This window comes from Topomyia yanbarensis, chromosome 3 (assembly GCF_030247195.1).
Source record: "Topomyia yanbarensis strain Yona2022 chromosome 3, ASM3024719v1, whole genome shotgun sequence".
NCBI lineage: Eukaryota > Metazoa > Arthropoda > Insecta > Diptera > Culicidae > Topomyia > Topomyia yanbarensis.
Window position 1 is genome coordinate 302,575,886 of NC_080672.1, and position 21,145 is coordinate 302,597,030.

The following is a 21,145-nucleotide window of genomic DNA, read 5'->3' on the forward strand; positions in this document are numbered from 1 at the left end:
ATCAATAAATTTCTGCAACCACTTTGATCCTTTTATCCATACATCATCAGAACATTGACGAGCAAGTTACTGCTTTCTGAAAAACTTAGCCACATTCTAAACTACACTTTTATTTGTTTTTATATTGTTGGTTTTCACAATTTTAGTAAACCGCGATGTGTATGAGCAAAAAAGCAAAAAAAAGACTTTCCATACACATTTCTATTCAAACTTAAGCGAGCGAAAATTGGAAAAAAAATAATCGCCCCCAAAATTTGCAGTCTTTTGAAACCACAAAATGAACGTAAAAAGCACTGTGATCGGTCATTAGGATTATTTTTATTATAAAACCACGAGCAAGCCTACTGTATATTTTTGGCGCGAGCTAGGGTCTGATTGTATTGAAAACGAACTTATATGTTAATTTATTTTAAAGCTTGTCTAAGATATGCATTTGTTTTGAATGAATTATTAGGTAAAATGAATAAGTTGGTAGTGAAGGAGCGTTTTTTCACATACAACAGGGAAGAAAATGTATATGAATGTACAGTAGATGGCTGTAAGAGCAAGTTAAAGGGTCCTGAGAGCAGTTTAAAAAGACATTTATCAAATCTACATCCAACGTTAGCGTCGCAGATCGGTATTCAAGGCTATAAAAGAAAATCCGAGTCCAGTCTTGAAGAGGGAACCAAGACTAAAAAGTGTAAAACATTTACAGTAAATGTTGATCCAAACGATTTCTTTTGTGGACTCATCGAAATGGTTGCAATCAATTCGATTTCCTTCAATTTTTTCGACAGTCCGGCCTTTCAAGAAACAGCTGGTGTACTTGCCAAACCACTCGGAATCTCTATTAATGCTGACGGTATGGCGTCGTCTGCTACGGAGGTAGCCAAATGTATTCGAGGCCTCATTGCCAACGAGCTGAAACAGAAAATGTTTTGCTTGAAGTTCGATGGAGCCGCGCGACACAATAGAAAAAAATTGGGTATAAATGCACAATATTTGAACAACGGAAAACTTATTATTAGAACACTATCTATGGAGGATATAACAATACGTCAAACAGGCGAAAACTTAAAAGCACGAATCGATCAAGTTCTTCAGAAATACGATGTGGATATAATGAACGTATACTCTGCGACGACAGATAATGGGAGAAACATGTTGAAATGCACAGAAAGCCTTCGAATGCAACAAAATAAAGAGCTGACTATGAATTTGATGGAATCTTTCGAGGCGGTAAATGATTCGGATCAAAATGACGATGAATATACTTTTGAGGAATGGGATCAACACGAAATTGAGAAGGACGATAGTGTGGATGACATGCTCAATTCATTGGAGAATTTGTTTCACAACGGCGATGAAGGATGTGTTGAGGCTATAAAATGCGGAGCACATACGTTCAACCTGATTGTGAAAGATGCATTGCGTGTTGAAAAAGACGATTCTCTAAAAATGATAAGAAAAGTTGTCAAAATCTCTAAAAGGATTGAATATCGCACGTTCTTTGAACTGGCCAAAATACCTTTGGCGAAAATTGATGTGGAAACAAGGTGGAGTTCGACTTGGGAAATGATACAAAGCGTGTACACATACCAATCGTTTTACAATGATATTGGCAATAAATGCAATGATCTGAAGCTAACTGACGAAAATTGGAAATACATGGGTGATTTCATTGCTGCGTTTGAGTCAATCTTCAGTGCCATCAAGTCTTTTCAGTACAACAATTTAGTGATGGGAGATGTATTGAAGATTATAAAAATGTGCCAATTTAAGATCTTCTGAAAGCATTCGAAAATCGGGTGCAATATTTGTTTGAAAACAACGCTTTTCGGGCCGCTATGATCTTTGATCAGCGATGGTGTTTCCTCGATTCACCCTTTTTTTTTCTAAAGAAGATAAGCTTCTTGGTATAGTAAGTAATTTGAAAGAAATATATTTTCAGCTCGTTACAGAATTCTTCATTTACAGGACCACTTGCTTAAAGTTTCCAGTTTGCTTAAAACGATTAAAAAGACAAATGAGCCACTGTTACCGGTACAAGATGCTTCGCTTGAGCATCAAAATGATGATTTTGAAGCAGTGTTGGCTGAATCATGTAGAAATGCTACGACATCCATCGGAAGGAATCAGATGGATCTTAAGTTAAAATTGATTCATTTGGCGAATACTAAAACGCGACTTCCGGTATCTACTGATATTATCAAATATTGGGAGGCAAAAAAATTCGAAGATGACGAGTTATACGAACTTGCGTCTGTCGCTTTGTCTTGTCCAGCGACGCAAGTATCAGTTGAAGGATGCTTTTCGGCAGTAAAACTGCTACTGGAGCAACATCGCTTAAGAATGTCCTCGAGTCGGCTGGATGATCTGATGATGATACATTTCAACCAAGATCTTCTTCCAGCTGCAATAGTAAAAGTTTGTGGAAAATCCATAGATTAGCACCTACCGTTTCTTTTTTAATTGCTAAGTTAAACGTTTAATACAAAATACGAAAAAATAAAATTTGACTTTTAGTAATGGAATAGCTGCCGAAAATAGCTAACCTCATTCACGTCACTAACAGTAACAGTTACGACATAAAAGTAGAGTGGATTACATGTTGTGGTTAAATGCAAATTTCTCTTACATGAAGGAGCCAATAAGCGTCAAAATAGCTACTGATGGTGCACAAATGTAGCTAATCAGCCTTAATCTGTAATACTACAGATTGTTTTTTTTTTTTCTAATAAATGAAGACAATTTGCATTATCAATAACGACAGCAACATTAAACGTGAATTTTATTTGATTGAACCGGGATAAGGCTGAAAACTCGCAATGATGATGTCATCATCACCAGTCAAGAAAAACTTTTGTAGGGTAAGGTGGGGTAAATCCGACCTAGTAAATGGTTCTGGCTGTAAAATGCTCATTTTACATTGGATCAAGTCGTTTTATATACCAAATTAAAGGTTAGACTCCTGGGCAACTTTCTGTATATAGCATTTTATTAGGATCTAAACAATATTTTGAGATACAAGCTTTTAACGAAAATGTTCATTTTTGCTGTTTTCAAAAATGGTGGGGTAAACCCGACCCCCTATGTTTTTGGTTGATTTAGTGCAGATATTACCCAAATTTTATGTTTTTACATTTCTTATAAAAGAAATGTATAGAATTCGCTCAAACTTTCAAGATTTTTTCCGAGGCCCGGAGGGCCGAGTCTTATATACCAATCGACTCAGCTCGACGATTTGGGACAATGTCTGTGTGTGTGTGTGTGTCTGTGTGTGTGTGTGTATGTAACGGACAAATTCTCATTCGTGTTTCTCAGCAATGGCTGAACCGATCTTATCCAAACCAATTTTAAATAAAAGAACTAAAAAACAGTATGAACGCTATTAATTTGTTTTTGATTCTGATGTTTACTTTCCAAGATATTAATGTTTGAATGCGCAAAAATGGCGTTCTTGGCAGTTTTTTTTAATTATCTGCCGAAATTGACAATATAGATTAACAATTCATATGTTTTTAGACAGCTTTAACGAATACCTTTCGAACAAGCTATAGATTGTTGAAATCGAACTATTATCAAAAGAGATATTTAACATTAAATGCGGACGAAAGATTTTTATCATTTCCCATAGCCAGAAATATGACCAAAACATGTAATCTATTATTAACGCCAAAACGGCTTATTTTAGGTCAATAGTATCTTCGGAGAATTTAATGGAAGCAATATGCCCTTTCTTTTGGTATTGTGCTTTTGCTGATTAATCCCCCTATGAGTGAGATATTTTCACAAATTTTTTTGGAAGTGATTATATCGAAATGATGTCTTCAGCAAATTTGTAGCTCTTACTTTTGCGAATAACTTTACTGAAGACTTCAAATATCTATTTTGAATACTTTAAAAGTTATGGCTCGTTGTTTGTTGATTACTCTTTGTCGCCTATTTATTGTTCAATATAGTAATAATCCATTGAAATAAGCTAAACATTATTTCGATAAAACGAATTTTGTATTTCATTTTACTATCTACAACCGCTAGAAATAATCACCGAACACTTCCAAGTGGTCTGGAAGGAACTTGATAACTTATCAATACAAAAATGTTCATTTGTGCGAACCTTCTGACTGCAATTTTTCCAACTTATAACCATCGGATCGATCTGAAACATATCGGAAAAAAGCGAAATAAATAACTCCAAGCAACGGCGTAGCCAAGAGAAGGTTTAACACCATACAACCCCCCCCCCCACACCCAAAAAAAAAAAAATTGGATTGAAGTTGAAAATTTATTGATGCAGACTGATTTAATTCAATATTACAATAACAATTATCTGATCCGTAGATTGATAACCTGTTGTTGTAAACATCATGAGGACTTTTAATAAATTGTCGGAATGGGGTCCTGATATGTAACTGATCTCTTGGTCTTGATTTCACAGTTGTCTAATAGCATCAATATCAAATTCCTGCCTGAAAACATTCCAATAGAAAATTCCAGAGTTCTGTAATCAATCATAATCCTCAGATTTATTTTCAAATTGATCTCGTTTTTGTAGAGATGTACTGTAATAAGAGTCTTTATTTAATAGGAAGCGAAGTTAAAATTGATTTAATGTCTATGAAACATAGAACTGCTCACCAAAAAATGCATAAATTTCAACATTTGCTAAAAATGTTTTTGCCTTTCTCATTCACTCTAAAATTCATCGATCTAATCCCGACCGGGAGGGCCGAGTGTCATATGCTAATCGACTCAGTTCGTCGAGATCGGAAAATGTCTGTGTGTGTATGCATGTCTGTATGTATGTGTGAGTATGTGTGTATGTGGAAAAAATATGACCTCTGTTAATCAGAGATGGCTGGATCGATTTGCACAAAGTTAGTCTCAAATGAAAGGTACAATCTTCCCAACGGCTGTAATTGATTTTTTTTTATTGATTGGACTTCCGGTTCCGGAGTTACGAGTTGAAGAGTGCAATCACACAGCAAATTCCAATATAAACTGAAATGAAAAATTTTCAAAATCAAATTTGTATTTTTGAAGAGAAATGACATTATAATGCATGAAACATTGAGATTTGATGTAAACTCGAAAAAATTACGTTTGACAAAAATTGATTTTTTTGGACTTTGGTACTTTTTTGCTCTGTTACTATTTTCTGAAAAATTAATTCTGCATAATTTTAAAACTTCAAAAATTACGGTTTCGGAATTATGCCGTTTAGACATTAAGATCGATTTTCACCAAACCCCCACCAATTGTAAAATTGGTATTGTAAAAAAACGTAAGGGCGATACTTCAATGCTGATAGGTGGGACCGAAAAAGTAAACAATCGCCAAAGGGACTATATACTATTATATACAATCATTTTGTCAATTTCAATAGCAAACACACATAATAATTTCAAATACTTCATAAAGTTTTGGGTTTCGATCACTGAATCATGCAATCTAGGATGTAAAAAACACAATAGTTCTTAAATAGGAAATAAAACCAAGTCTAAAAATATGCTCTGTTGATTTTCTTTGAATGGTGGGTTTTTTCAAGAAAAAGCGTTGATTTCTTAGTTCTCAGTCGCGTTGGAAATTTGAGTAAAGTATAAACTTTAAATCGATTAAAAAAAATCGATTTTTTTGGCTCAGTACAATATACATAACCCCTTTAGGAAAATCAGTTTACCCACCACAATGCATTGATTGAGGAATTTAGATATTTTATTAACAGAGCATTAGCAATAATTCGTTTGTATGTCTATTTTATGGGTCATTTTTTCGCCTTCCCATTGATTTGGTTTGAGATTTCTAGCACTGATGTTGTCCTATGCTGATTTGAGTGATTCTCTGAGTCCTGCCACTATCCCATGTAGTATGTGTTATCAAAAACATCGCGAAGCATCAAGTTCTAAATGTTCTCAAACGATATAATATCCGAAGAGAGTGATAAGAGTTATAAGAAATGTCTCATCACACTGTTAGGTGGATTAAAAGCGTTTTTCCATGATAAATCAATGAATGTTGTATTATTGAATTGTAACATGAAGAAAATGGAGTTCAATGTCAATCTTGGAATGCTAAAATCGCGAGCGGTAGCACGTAATGATATTCCCATTGGCATCGGTGAAATTGCTTGACGAATACTACAATCATCACGTTTTTGTGTCGTTCGATTGTAATTATGAACCATTTTTCATAAAAATAATATAAAATAACAATAAAAATCTATTTCAATTTGATAAATAAACATTTTCTTAGCAAAAAAGCGGTCGGATTTACCCCACTATTTAGAGGTCGGATTTGCCCCACCGCGTCATTTTTCATTACGATGCAATTAAAAAAAAGTTATGAAAAAGGTTGAACCAAATTCATCTACGTACTTTGTAGGACTTTAATCAAAGAATTTAAATCCACTTACATTTTTTATGCAATCTCTTTAACAATCAGAAATATCCTGTAAGCAATAATGCACAAAAGTCAAATCAAAAGTTGTAAAAACACACTTTTTGTCGTTTGAGCATCTCAATGTAGATTAATAAAATGCAGTCATGCCACCATTATGATTATTTTCGATGTTCTACACGACACCATTGATATTAGTTCGCGTAGTGCTTCTGATTTTCGGTAACAGAGGGGGGTCGGGTTTACCCAACGGTCGGATTTGCCCCACCTTACCCTAAGTATAACGACTGGCTGGGTCGCTCCACACAGCGCCCTAGATTGAAAAGAAAAACAAAATCAAATTCGTTATGCGCTCGTCCTGTGAAGAAAATAAATTCCATCCACACTACACCGGTAAAAGCCGCAGCCGAACTGTACCCGACACAGTATGAAGTATGGTACCAGTACGAAGCAAAAGCACAAAACGAAATACAAAACCGAATTCGTGTCGCGTTCAGTGGGATGCAGTGTTCACTGTATACCCGAACTGAGCTAGTGAAAGAGTTCAGTGCTGTACGCCTACCCAATATTTTTGTTCCCGGTACAAACTTGGTATGGTTTCAGGGAAGACTGGTTTTAAGTCAATATTTTGTTTGTAAATCGGATGGAAAATGTTAATGCTACGGCACATTGAGCGAAATTTTTTTTTATTTTACCCTGCCCTGGTGCGGATGTTCAGAGCGTGTAGCACTGGTCTCATAAGCCAGTCGTCCAATATTCGAACCCCTATCGGGAAGGTGTGCGATTGTGGCACTAGCCACGTAATATTCTTTAAAATAAGAATCGACTGCGAAGTCTATTGAAGTAGAAGGCCAAAATCCCTCTAAGCGATTGTACTGCCAAAGTTTTGCAATAGCAAGACGTTGACGAAATGTATATCTGCACAGTTCAATAAATATCAACCACTTTATGGAATTAAAAACGAAATCTTTTATTATTATCTATTAATATACCTAGGGCTGTTCACACAATCACAATTCCAGTCAAAAAAAAAATTTTCCCCTTGAATGCATTCGTTTGTATTAGATAGAGTCTTCTCGAATTTGCATCCAGCAGAGGGATTCCATGAGAAACCGGCCGACCGCAAAATATGACCATCGATTCGAACGAAACTTTGCAAGTGTGTTCACTGTATGAATCTCCATGATATTCTCTGGCAATTGGAATATTTTGATGCAAGAGCAATTTTTCAAAAAAGCGTAAACGTTTCTACGTGTATGAATTTCAAAAATTTTTTGTTCGATTACTGTATTTTATACAGCAAAACTCTCTAAGAACAAGTTACAGGGAATGAATACTTCTATCTGTCAAAAATATACACTGAAAAAAATGTTGTGTTATTTTTCAAAAAAACAAAAATTTATGATAAAAATTTAAATTGCGAAAAAACCCATTTTTTTAAATTTTTATATTATATTTTTATATTAAAGAGAAAAGAAACATTTTGAATGTGATTGCATGATGGAGAAAAAATCGGTAAAAAAGTTTTTCTAACAATAACTTCGTACATGTTTTTAAATTTCATACTAATTGACATACAAAATTGTAATTTCATTACAGAATATAATTCTAAGCACCATTTAAAATCAAAATGCATTTAACAAAAATCTTCCAAAATGCTATAGTTTTCGAGATATTTGAAATTTTGCTCCTTCAAAACAATTAATTCGTGTAATTATGCTCTTTTTAAAAGTTATTCGCGTTATCCCATCATAAAATGTGAAAAATTTAATGTTAATCGTTTTAAAGATGTAAAAGCAACTGTTTTAGTGTATTTGGATCATGGAGAAGCTTTCAATAAAAAGTTTTCCTAACAACAACTTTTGACATATTTTTATAATTCTTACTATTTGCAGTCAAAAATACAATTTTCTTTTCGAATATGATTCTAAACGCCATTCTAAATTAAAATGCTCTTAACAAAAATTTTCTAAAATGTAGCAGTTATCGAGATATTTTAACTTTTGTTTTAACAACACAATTATTTTGTTTTATTACGACCTTTTCATAAGTTAGCCGCATTTCTCCATCAACAATAATAGGTTTTTCAAAAGGTCCGTAAATTTTCCTGCAACTTTCTTTTTGACATGAAGGCGATATTGTAAACCATTTGAAGGTTACATGAAAACAATCAAAATATATTTCAACCATAGGGTCTGACGATTAAATTATATAATTGAATCATATTTTGGTTGTTTTCATGTAACTTTCAAAAGTTAAAATATCTCGAGAACTACTACATTTTAGAAATTTTTTGTTAAGAGCATTTCGATTTAAAATGGCGTTTAGAATCATATTCAAAAAGAAAATTGTATTTTTGACTGCAAATAGTAAGAATTATAAAAATATGTCAAAAGTTGTTGTTAGGAAAACTTTTTTATTGAAAGCTTCTCCATGATCCAAATACACAAAAAAAGTTGCTTTTGTGTCTTTAAAACGAGAAACATTAAATTTTTGACATTTTATGATGGGGTAACGCGAATAACTTTTAAAAAGAGCATAATTACACGAATTAATTGTTTTTGAAGGAGCAAAATTTCAAATATCTCGAAATCTATCGCATTTTGGAAGATTTTTACTAAATGCATTTTGATTTTATATGGTGCTTAGAATTATATTCTGTAATAAAATTACAATTTTATATGTCAATTAGTATGAAATTTAAAAACATGTACGAAGTTATTGTTAGAAAAACTTTTTTACCGATTTTTTCTCCATCATGCAATCACATTCAAAATGTTTCTTTTCTCTTTAGGTTTTTGGTAACAAAATATAAAAAATTTAAAAAATGGGTTTTTTCGCAATTTAAATTTTTATCATAAATTTTTGTTTTTTTTTTGAAAAATAACACAACATTTTTTTCAGTGTGTATTTTTGACAGATAGAAGTATTCATTTCCTGTAACTTGTTCTTAGATAGTTTTGCTGTATAAAATATAGTAATCGAACAACATTTTTTTTGAAATTCATACATGTAGAAACGTTTACGCTTTTTTGAAAAGTTGCTCTTGAGTTAAAATAATCTTATTACCTGTGGAAAATATTTAGTCTTCCATGACGGTGAAACGTGCAAAGTTTCATCGGAATCTAAGATGGTCGGTCACGATTTTAATGATTTTCGGACGGATTTTCATGGAATTCCTCAATAGTTACCCATCATGTCTTCGTCCCAAACGCTCTCATATCGTTTTTCAATTGCTGCAATGTCCTGATGAAATCTTTCTCCAAACACGATACGCATACCAAATTAGGAGCCCAAAGTTCTTTTAAGAATTTGACTTCGAATCCGAAATAATATTTATAAACAGTAAGAACATTTTCGATCAACCGGTTTCTGAAACGGCTCCTAAATATGTAATCACCACAGACAAAACGAAACTTTTCCAACACATATTTGCACATTTTAAAAAGAGCACTCAGTTGTTCAATGAAAAAATCCGAAACAATTCAAATGCCGCAGTTAAAAAACGCTATGCGGGGGGGGGGGGGGCAGCGTGTAATGATATATGTACTCACTGGAGAGCCCCTTATTGCAACACCACGAGAAATCTGTGTGTATTTGTTTGTAAAAGTTAAATACCATTTGGGTCCAGCAGTTGATGAAATGCGATATCAGGGTTTCTGGGGCGGTAGGTGACTACTGCTGGAGGCAAGCGGGAGAAGACTGTACCCAACACAAATAATAACTGTCAAGAGTAGAAGATTATTTCAGCCGAAAGTATGATTGTGCGAAAAATACAAAGCTACAATTTTCACTCGGTGATTCATACCATCTACATTTTTCATTAGATTTTTTGTGAGCATCGGCTTAAAATTTATGTAAAAAAATATTTATCGCATTAGATTGTAAAAGAATTTTTTTCTGTCCTTTTATATTTTATAAAAAACTAGCTAATGCCCATCGCGCGTTGCTGCGACTTTCAACAATATAAGAGGAAAACACAATTTGTTCCGAAGCGGCATCTGGGGGGCAGATAATCCCCAACCAATAGCTCACAAACACACTCCACAACAAACGCCTGCTATGTATAAATTTTTACGGCAATCGGAAAAGTTGTTTGGGAGTCCATAAATCATATACATACAAACATTGACTTTTATATATAGACTAGCTAATACCCATCGCGCGTTGCTGCGACACTCTGCGAAATAGGAGGAAAACACAATTTGTTCCAAAGCGCCATCTGGCGGGCAGATAATCTCCAACTAATAGCACACAAACACGCCCCATACCAAATACCTACTGTGTGCAAATTTTTACGGAAATCGGTTAAGCCGTTTGGGAGTTCTTTAGATCATATACATACAAACTTTGCCTTTTATATATATATATATATATATATATATATATATATATATATATATATATATATATATATATATATATATATATATATATATATATATATATATATATATATATATATATATATATATATATATATATATATATATATATATATATATATATATATATATATATATATAGATATAGATAGATAGATAGATAGATAGATAGATAGATAGATAGATAGATAGATAGATAGATAGATAGATAGATAGATAGATTAACTAAAAATGTGCATTTTAAAAAAATCTAACATTAGACTTTTTTACGTTGGTCGCTTGTAATCATAATAAATGTACATTTGATTATACATTTTCGGAAAGGGCACATCATTACCTTTTGAACTGTGAGTTGTTTGTTTCCTTTGTTTCCGGATCCTTTTGAACGAGTAATTGACAAAAAACTACAAAAAAGTGCCCAAAAACACCTTTTCAAAAAAAAATCTTGAATATGCTTCTTTGAAAAAAAAATTGACTTTGTTTTCGTATTCAGCGAACCAAAATTGACGTAGAAAAACCCTTTCTTCCTAGCTTAACGCGATTACTCTAAAATTTGTAAAATTTGTCACATTAGATTCTGAAAATATGAAAAATTATTTTTTCTGTAATAAAAAATTAGAGCAAAAACAAAAAAATGTCTTTGAAAAAACTCTAACTTCTTTGAAAGAGAAATTGAGTATGACTTTCGTGTTCAGCGACCAAAAATTAATCTGGAAAACACTTTTTCTCGCAACTTCATTTCTCTTGTAAACTAGTGTAATCTTATTTAAGACCAAAAGAGATATGTGATAAACAGATCAATTTTCACTTAGTGCCCAATAACATAACCAGTTTTTATCGGATTTACATGATCTTGGGCTTAAAATTCTGGTGAGAAGCTTCTCTGTCACATAAGACTTTAAAAGATTTTTTTTGCTGAATTTTTTTTTTATGAAAAATGAGTAATATTTCAAAAAAATACTTTTTTTTTTTGATTTTTGGTTGCTCGTAACCCTAAATTTCTGATAAATAATACATACATATTATATATTTTTGAGATGGGCACATCATTTTGAATGTTGAATTGTTTGTGTAAATCGAAAAATTTGTTGCTGAGATATTGACCAATAACTGCAAAAAGTGCTCAAAAACACGTTTTTCAAAAAATCTCAAAAACGATTATTTGAGAAAAAAAAATGGTAATGATTTGGGTGTCCAGCGACCCAAAATTGACTAAGAAAACATCTTTTTATCTTCCACTGAGAAAAAAAAAACAATTCGTGTTCAATTTTTATCGTACCTTAACGATTCCATTTTTATGCATAAATTTTTTTTACGGATGAGAATTTTTTAATACAATTTTTAGAGCTTAAAACAGCGATTTTTTTAAGGAAAAATGTTCCCAGTTGCTGGAAGAAATTACTATTTATTCAACTAACTCATATACTAATAGAATTTTTTGAGTTTTGCGATTTTAGTTGATCTATTGGTCTTCAATCGTGATCCACGCAAACCTCTTAAATGGAAAAGGGTTTCGGAGAAAAAGTCATAACTCTGCCAATTATACTGTTCTTTAAAATCAGAAAAAAAATTTGGTGCAGGGTTGTGATAGTAGTTTTTAGGATAAATCGGTAAAATTCAATATGCCTTTCCAGATTATCAAATATTGGTTAGGTGTTTGTAGTACCTTTTCATAATAGATTTGATACAGTTTGCAAATTCGAAAAATTTCGAAAAAAAATTAACGCTGACTAGTAAAAAATAACAAATTTATGGAGAAATCTCAAAAACAGGAGCACGGCGGGAAAAACTATGGTCATTTTTGAACTCAGCGCACCCGATTTACCCTAAAAACTACTATCGCAACCCTGCACCAAAATGGCTGTCGACCAGTGTTATTAATAAATTTTTATAAAATTATGCTTGTTTATTTCACTAAAAAATGTGCTACCAAAGTATTATAAGTTTGATGTAATGAAACCATTGCTTTATAACTTTACGTGAATTCAAACTTTCTGAACATTTTTCGCACAAAAAGGTATGTAACCCCTTAAAGATTTGTTTGAAATAAACCATATTTATGCTAATCTTCGAAAAGATTAGATAACAAAATTTGCTAAATATAGTGGATATTTGGGTTGATCCATCCAAAAATGCAATATTCTACGCATAAATTAACTAGTTTACTAATAATCTCATTAATTGGTTGAAGGTGTGATTTTTTGGGAATTTATTTTCAATATTTAGGAGAGATGGTATTCAGGTGGAAATCATTTCTTCCCTATAACTTTAAACCAGATTACTGTATTTGTTTGTCCATTCATTAGCTTACAAAACAATTAAGTTGCGATAAAAAGTATTTTTTGGGCTCATTTTAGGTCGTTGAGTACAAAAAGAATATGCATTATTTTTAAAGTAAGCGTTTTAGAGATTTTTAATCTTTTAGTTATTCGTCAATATCTCGTGAGAAAATCATTCTTTCAAGACAATAATCTAGTATTGGTGTACCCTATCCAGAAAGATACCTATAATATGTGTGGATCACATGTATATTTCCAGTCTTACGTACGATCAAAGTTGGAATTAAAAAAAATTATTTCAAAAATTAACGAAAATTATGCTAGTCAAACTTTGGTCACTTAAAACCTTGACAAATTTGTATCTGAGCTACACATATTACACATTTTTGGGAAGGGCAGATCATTATTACCTTTCTAACTGTAAATCCGTTACGTCTTATCAGATGTTTACTAGGATGCCCCGAAATGACATTATATCAAAAAAGTCCTCGGACTCACTACTTAAATGAAAGGCTAGGGTATTAGGACCACTTCCGTCTTCGGAGTGAGTTTGCTAAAGCGCTCTATACTAGTGGTGAATTTGATTTTTTTTTTTTTGAAAAAATGGGCTAATGTTGGGTAAAACTTCAAATTTAGGTCGGTTGAAATGTTTCTGAGCTTTTTTGATTTTTTTCAGCATTTTCTTTTTGTTTTGGAGATCAAAACGGAAAAGTTGGGTCTATTACACTAGTTTACAAGAAAAATGAAGCTGCGAGAAAAAGTATTTTCAAACTGATTTTAGATTGTTGAACACGAAAACAATATTCATTTTTTGTTCAAAGAAGCGATTTTGTGATTTTCGCAAAAAACTTATTTTTGAGTACTTTTTTTAGTTTTTAGTCAATATTTCGTGTGAAAATCATCCAATTAATTTGATAAATATTCAGGTTGAAAGGTGTTGAGATGCCCTTTCCAAAAACATATAATATGTGTCGATCATATGTAAAAATTTTAGTGTTGCCAGCGACCCAACTTAAAAAAAGTAAATTTTTTGACGATTTTAAAAAGTTATTCATTTTTAATTGATTTTTTAAACCAAACTAAATGTTTTTTCGAACCTTTTAATATTTAGGATGACGAATAATATGTTCACGTTAATTTTAAGCCTAATACTACCAATATCGGATGGAAAATGTTGATGCTATGGCGCATTGAGCGAAATTAAAATTTTGTAATTTTAGCATAAGCCATTCGTCAAATATTCGAGCCCTTATAGGAAAGAAGTCTTACGGGGATCGTAGCACTAGTTACGTAATGTTCTGTAAATTAAGAATTGGCTGCGAAGTCTTTCAAAGCAGAAGGCGAAAATACCTCTAAGGGATTGTACTGCCAAGGCTTTGTAATAGCAAGGCGTTGACGATATGTGTATCTGCACAGTTCAATAAATACCTACCACTTAATGGAAGTAAAAATAAACATTCTTTTTATTATCTTTTAATATACCTTTGTGCTGTTCAAACAATCACAATTCTGGTTGAAAAAAACTTTCCCCCTTTAATACATTACTTTGTTTTGGATAGAGTCTTCTCGAGTTTGCATCCAGCAATAGTCACCAATCATGCCTTTGTCCCAGAAGCGCCCATATCGCTTTTCAATTGCTGCAATGTCCTGATGGAACATTTCACCAAGCACGATACGCATACCGACTTAGGAGTCCAAAGCTCATTTACGAATTTAGCTTCGAATCCGAAATAAAGAAGTAAGAACCCCTTGTTGCAACACCACCAGAAATTTGTGTTTTTTGTAAAAAGTAAATTCCATTAGGGTCCAGCAGTTAATGAAATGCGATGTCAGGGTTTATGTAACTGGGTCACGGTATGTTACTACTGCTGGATTCAAGTTCGAGAAAGATTACTGCAGCCGCAAGTATGATTGTGCGAAAATACAAAGTTACAATTTTCACTCAGTGTTTCATGCCATCTGTATTCTTCATCCGATTTTTGTGACCATTGGCTTAAAATTTACGTAAATAGATTATCTATCACATTAGATTCTAAGAATTTTTTTTCCTTTCCTTGATTTGTTATAAAAAATTAACTAGAAATATGCATTTTAAAAAAAAAGTCGAATGTTAGATTTTTTTTGCTTTGGTCGCTTGTAATCATAATAAATGTACATTTGATATACGTATATTATAAATTTTCGGAAGGGGCACATTAATACCTTTCGAACTGTAAGTTGTTTGTTTCGATAGGATCCTTTTTGGACGAGATATTGACAAATAACTAAAAGCAGTGATCAAAAATATATTTTTCAAAGTAATCTCGAAAATGTTTCTTTGACTTTGTTATCGTATTGAGCGACCCAAAATTGACGTAGAAACATCTTTTTTCATAGCTTATCGCTGTTATGTACCTTAAAATTTGTAAAATCTGTCACATTAGATTCTGAAAATTTGAAAAATTAATTTCTCTGTAATAAAAAATTAGAGCAAAAAAGGCTTTTTAAAAAAAAAAAAAACTCGAGCTTCTTTGAAAGAGAAATTGAGTATGATTTTCGTGTTCAGCGACCCAAAATTAATCTAGAAAACACTTTTTCTCGCAACTTCATTTTTCTTGTAAACTAGTGTAATCTTATTTAAGACCAAAAGAGATACGTGAAAAACAAAACAATTTTCAGTCGGTGCTTAATAACATCAACAGTTTTTTTCGGATTTTCGTGATTTAATTTCGGATTTAAAATTCACGTGAAAAGACTTTAAAAATTTTTTTTGATGAATTTTTGACATTATAAATGTCTTACTCCACTATCATTCTTAATTTTGAAAATCTCCTAAGTAACGAAACTATGTAAGGTTTGTACGGTTATAACTTCGCAATTAGTTGATGAATTTCAATCATTTATACACCAATCGATTCAGAAACACCTGACTTAAATATTGCTATATAAGTATTCTATTGAAAATAGGTTGAATTGAAATTGAAAAATTTCACGAAAAAGGGGGAAATGTGCATACACGAGGCGGCTTGTTCGAGCAGAGCCGTCAATACAGGGCATTTAAGAGGTCAATCAAACAAGGAAAAGTTATAAATCTATGTGCTGAATTTTCTTTTTTCCTTATCATTCGATACTTGATGGTCGACGAGTAGTGTACGGACGATTCTCATAAACAAACGGCCAATAATTGCCGCTGTACTGTACGAAACAGATTCTTGCGTGATTTGGGAAATAATCATAACAATTGTGTAGCAGATTCCGTAGAGGATACGATTACTGTAAATTTCGATAGAAATGATTTTGTAAAAGCATTATTTAGCCGTGCTTTGGTTGGTGGTTTACTTGTTAGCGCCGCCTTTTTGACGATGAATCACATCTGAGGAAGGTAAAACGAATTGTCTATAGGAAAATGTTTTCAGTTTGCATTTGATCATCGTTGAAATCAGTTCGCTTGTCGCCGGCGACCCGCTTCGTTAGTACCTGAAGGAATACTCCCCGTTAGCAGGAGCAAACAAAGGCGCTCTCAAAATTGCCACCATAGCTAGACGTGTACAGAAGTCGCATTGTTTTTGCAAGGAAACGGCGATATAATATTCACAACAAACGGTCCTTATTAGGACCACAAAATTGTTCACAGAAGAATTACAAATGAAATTTCCATTTCGTGCTTTGGAAAATAACTTCCCTCTTATCGGGTTAGTTATTTTCTATAATAATATCCGAAAATTGTGCGATAAAACAAATAAACTGACCAATTGGACGGAAGCAAGAAAATACCTACAAAAATTGAATCAGAAAAGTGACGTTGACGGAAAAATGCTTCGATCGTTTCTTTGGCAACTGAAGTTGCCGATTTGTTTTCCAACGTCAATTATTTGCGCGATGCTGTACGGAACAAACAGATTTTTGCACGATTTGTTGGGAAATAATCCGAACAATTGTGTAGTAGATTCCGTGGAGGATACGATTTGTTACCTTTTGTGTGTAGCCCTAAATAAGTCGATGGCATTACGGGATGTATCAAGGAATAATATGGCTGGGTCACAAAATGGTCGCATTTTTAATGTCATCGTGGTTGTGTCTTGTACACAACCCTTTATTTTTTTATGAAAAATCTACTAAAAATTAGTTATTTTTCAAAAAAATGCTTTTTTTGACATTGGTTGCTCTTTACTCTAAATTGTTGATATTTAATCCAAACATGTTATACATTTTTGAAATAGGCACATCAATACCTTTCGAATAGTGAGTCGATTGGACTAATCGGATGATTTGTTCCTGACATATTGACCAATAACCGCAAAAAGTGCTCAAAAACATGTTTTTCAAAAAATCTCGGAAGCGGTTCTTTGAAAAAGAGAACGGATGTGATTTTCGTGTTCAGCGACCCAAAATTGACTTAGAAAACACCTTTTTTCTTAACTTCATGCGACACCCCAAAATTTGTAAACTAGTGTTAGTTTGCACAATATTGGGTGTTTTTCATTAGTTTTTCTTCACAACTGGGCATCGACAATGTTTAAACAGTATAAGAAATACTTATAGGGGAGTGATTTTGTCGAACAAAGTGTATAGCTACGGATAATCGGATATGAGTTATCCAAGATTTTGTTGAACAACCTTTGACATTTTTAGCTATTCATTAAAAATCAACACTGTTCTACAAAACAAAACAATTTAAATGTGCATAGTCCGCATATTGTATTGAACATAGAATGAATCGAATGTTCTTTACGGTTTAGATCACATAATTCCGAAATAGTCAATTTTGGATGATTTGCATTTCCGAAAATTTTTACAACAGAATGTAGCGCATCTTCTTATACACAAATTTTAGTGAAGTAATTATGGAAAATTAACTCTGCAAAACATAATTAAATACCTGGTGGCATTAGCAAAGTTCGTCATATTCTATCTCCGAATCTAGAATAAACAATTCGTATATGTGAACCTAAACTAAATTAATTTAAAAACTATCTATTAAATATCGGTATATCAGAAATAGTGCGTAAAGTATTCCCGCGTGTCCGTTGGACGTTAAATGTGATGGCATTGTTCATACATAACGGGGTTGATGTTATATTGTAAGCCGCAAGAATATTCACTAAAAAAGTTTCGTCAAAGAACCGGAATCCGTAATCTACCAAAGGTATCCCTGTGTGTCCGAATGTTCATGTTATAATAATATAATAACAATAATGTCCGATGTCATGCTAAATTTGGCAAATACTGAAAATTGTTCAAAAGATCCTCGAGCGAACCAGACAAAATTTCCCGATAAATATGGCACCGGTTTCTGGCCAGATCAACATATATCGTCGCTGTTGTGCTATCTTATGAAAAGCACATTTCGAGAAAAACGATTTTTAAAGTTTGACATTGAATATCGTGAAACTTATAAATGGTAGAAACAATTCAATGAAGACAATTGATGCTTCTATCTATTCTGTAATAAACTCTCAAATATTACGAAGATCGGTTGACTTTGTTGCGAGTATTTACTAAAAACGTAAACAAAAGTCGCACTCACACGTGTCATAGGTGTGTATTGATGACAAAATTTGTATGACGTGTCATAATCGTGCATGGAAAATTTTCCATAGAAAAAAAACTATCAATTGTAAACTTTTATTCATATCTTTGTCTTCATTTGGTCTATAAACAATCGGTGAGTTTTGAGCATTTTGATGGAAATTAGTCAGGGAATCTAGAAAAATAGTTATTTTTGGTTACAGTGTTGCCAAATATGCTAAATTTCCAGTTTAAAACTAAAACGCATTTTTCTCACACTTCGTGTATTTTTCTTTTTAAAAAGATTATGCCATTGTGTTTCTCAGATAGTTTTACACATAAAACTTATGCATCACGATAATTTCAGCCAATCCCCAGACACAGTCATTTGAAGCGAAAAATTGAAAATTTCTCAGCGCGTTTCTCGCTATATCTCAGTAACTAAGCAGATTGTCAAACTTTTGAAAACGCCACTTTGTATAGATTTTTTCGCCTATACTGTGGCATGTCTAACTCAGTTTACCCCAAAATGGCGTTTGTTATAAGATAGCACAACAGTGACGATATAGCCTCTGACGCTCAACACACTGGTTTATTTTACGTACGTCAGAATTTAAAATTTACCAGTTTTTTCAGAAAAGTTTAAGTTACACAGTAAAAAATATTTTCCTATTTTACATATAATTTCGTACATATATTTGGAGTAAAAAAATAGATGTGAAATTAAATCATTCCTCCATGCTTCTTTTAACGAATTTTCATATAATTCAACACGTTGATTGGAAATTACAGTTTCGTTTACCGAAAAATCAATGCATTTATATTATTCTGAAATGGTTGAAAAATATATTACATGTAATCTCACGTGAATAAAAATATAAAATCATATGATTTTTGATGCTTTATTTATGCGTATTGATTTTAATTTGATTTTAAATCAAATTCTCCATTCAAGCGATTTTTGTTTACAATCATGCCGATTTATATGTCGTTTGAATTTCATCATTTTTTGTTGTGTAGAGCTATTTACTATAGTTTACAGGATAAGTCCTTTTTTGCATGCACTTGAACCACTAAAATTTATTCCCTGGAAAATGGCGTACACGTTACATTTGCACAAAAGGGCCGTAGAGATATTTCAAAATGATCTGCCTTCGTTAGAGTAATGTTCAATCTCACTAGAAATCAGTTAATGCGTTCCTCAAGGAAACCACAAAAGACCACTTATATTTGTATTATTCATCAATTATATTGATTCAGTAAGTACTACAATTGATTAAAAACGAAAACAATTACAATTCCAAAAGGTTTTTCAAAAACTATCACGAATGCATTGGATACATATTCTAGTTGACTGTGCTTTTCCCTGGAGCCGCATTTCAGTGATTATTTGATAGGTTAACAGATCTTCTCAAAATTTAACTGTTGAATTGTATTGCATTCGAATTGAATTGCCATATGTGAACAGTCGTGCAATACCAAAAGCACTTAATGTTCACCCGGAGCCCAGTCCATGGAATTTCAACATCACACAAATCACTATCGATTCTCAGCTTTGATCGCTGTCAAACGATGTTCACACGATTATCCAGCAAAACAACCGGGCTCATACCTCCATGATGCATGGTTTATCTGTTCTCATCAGTTCCTTTTCGTGCCTTTCTTGCTTTTTTTTCTTTATTGGGAAACCCACAACTTCTCTCCGAAAAGGTTCAGATCATTAACTGTCCAAAATCAAGATTGGGCAATTGCATGTCGCTGCCAAAATGCCACCATAATGTTGTGTTGTTATGACACTTTCCACTTGCACCGTGCAAACCAGTCCTTTCAAGTCCATGTATTTCGAAAAATAAACAAACAAAGAAAAGATTATCTCACCATCTTCAACATCTCGGCTCTTGCCTAAGATCTCGCCGAACAATTAATCACTTGTTTTCCCACTGAGCACGCTAGAGTCCTTGATTATTTTCGATCACCCGACAGAGTTCACTTAAATCTTTAACACCGAAAAAAACTTAATATCAGTACATTCGAAAAAACGCAACTCCCTCCGGCGTTGGGAGGATCACTTTCCGAGGACACGTATATTCCAGCCACTCGGGGCCGCGAATTATCAGAACCGAACACTTGAACGCGATCGACCGTTGCCGGCGACAGACTTGCTGCGAACCCCCAACGGGACTGTATATTTATACGATTCTGACTTAGCCATTACCACCCCGAGAGGATCCCGTTTCGAATGGTAGCCGCCTGCAGATTCAGCAAGGGTGCGCACAACGGAAAAAAAGCTTTCGCGAGAGAGAGAGACCCGAGTGTGATCGTTCTCACATCAATCAGCAACCCCCAGCACGGCAGGTGGGAAACCGAACCGGTGCGTGCGTGCGGAAACCGCCTGTTCTCACAGTAGGCGGTAGAAAAGCTTTGGAAGAGAGCGGCAGCTAAGAATAATGGTTGAAGCGAGGGAGAGAGCTACGAACGGCTCTCTTATCAACCCTGCGGCCGCTGCGCTGCCCGGGGTGTTGGATCGTCGAATCCTTCCTTTATAGCAGTAGAAGCAGCGCCCGGTGGTTTGTTGGCGGATGCTGTTCGAAGACAAACGATAGATCGATCGGT

At 33.4% G+C, this 21,145-nt stretch overlaps 1 protein-coding gene across 1 annotated transcript in view; it reads right to left on the bottom strand.

The window, feature by feature from the left end:
• The window catches only part of LOC131690705 (basic proline-rich protein-like), a 63,738-nt gene extending 43,039 nt beyond the window's left edge, over window positions 1–20,699 (bottom strand). Inside the window, exon 1 of the mRNA XM_058976646.1 lies at window positions 20,411–20,699. Coding sequence (XP_058832629.1) covers window positions 20,411–20,422 — 12 coding nt within the window. The 5' untranslated portion in view covers window positions 20,423–20,699. The remainder of the gene's footprint in view (window positions 1–20,410) is intronic.
• Window positions 20,700–21,145: the final 446 nt, after the last annotated feature.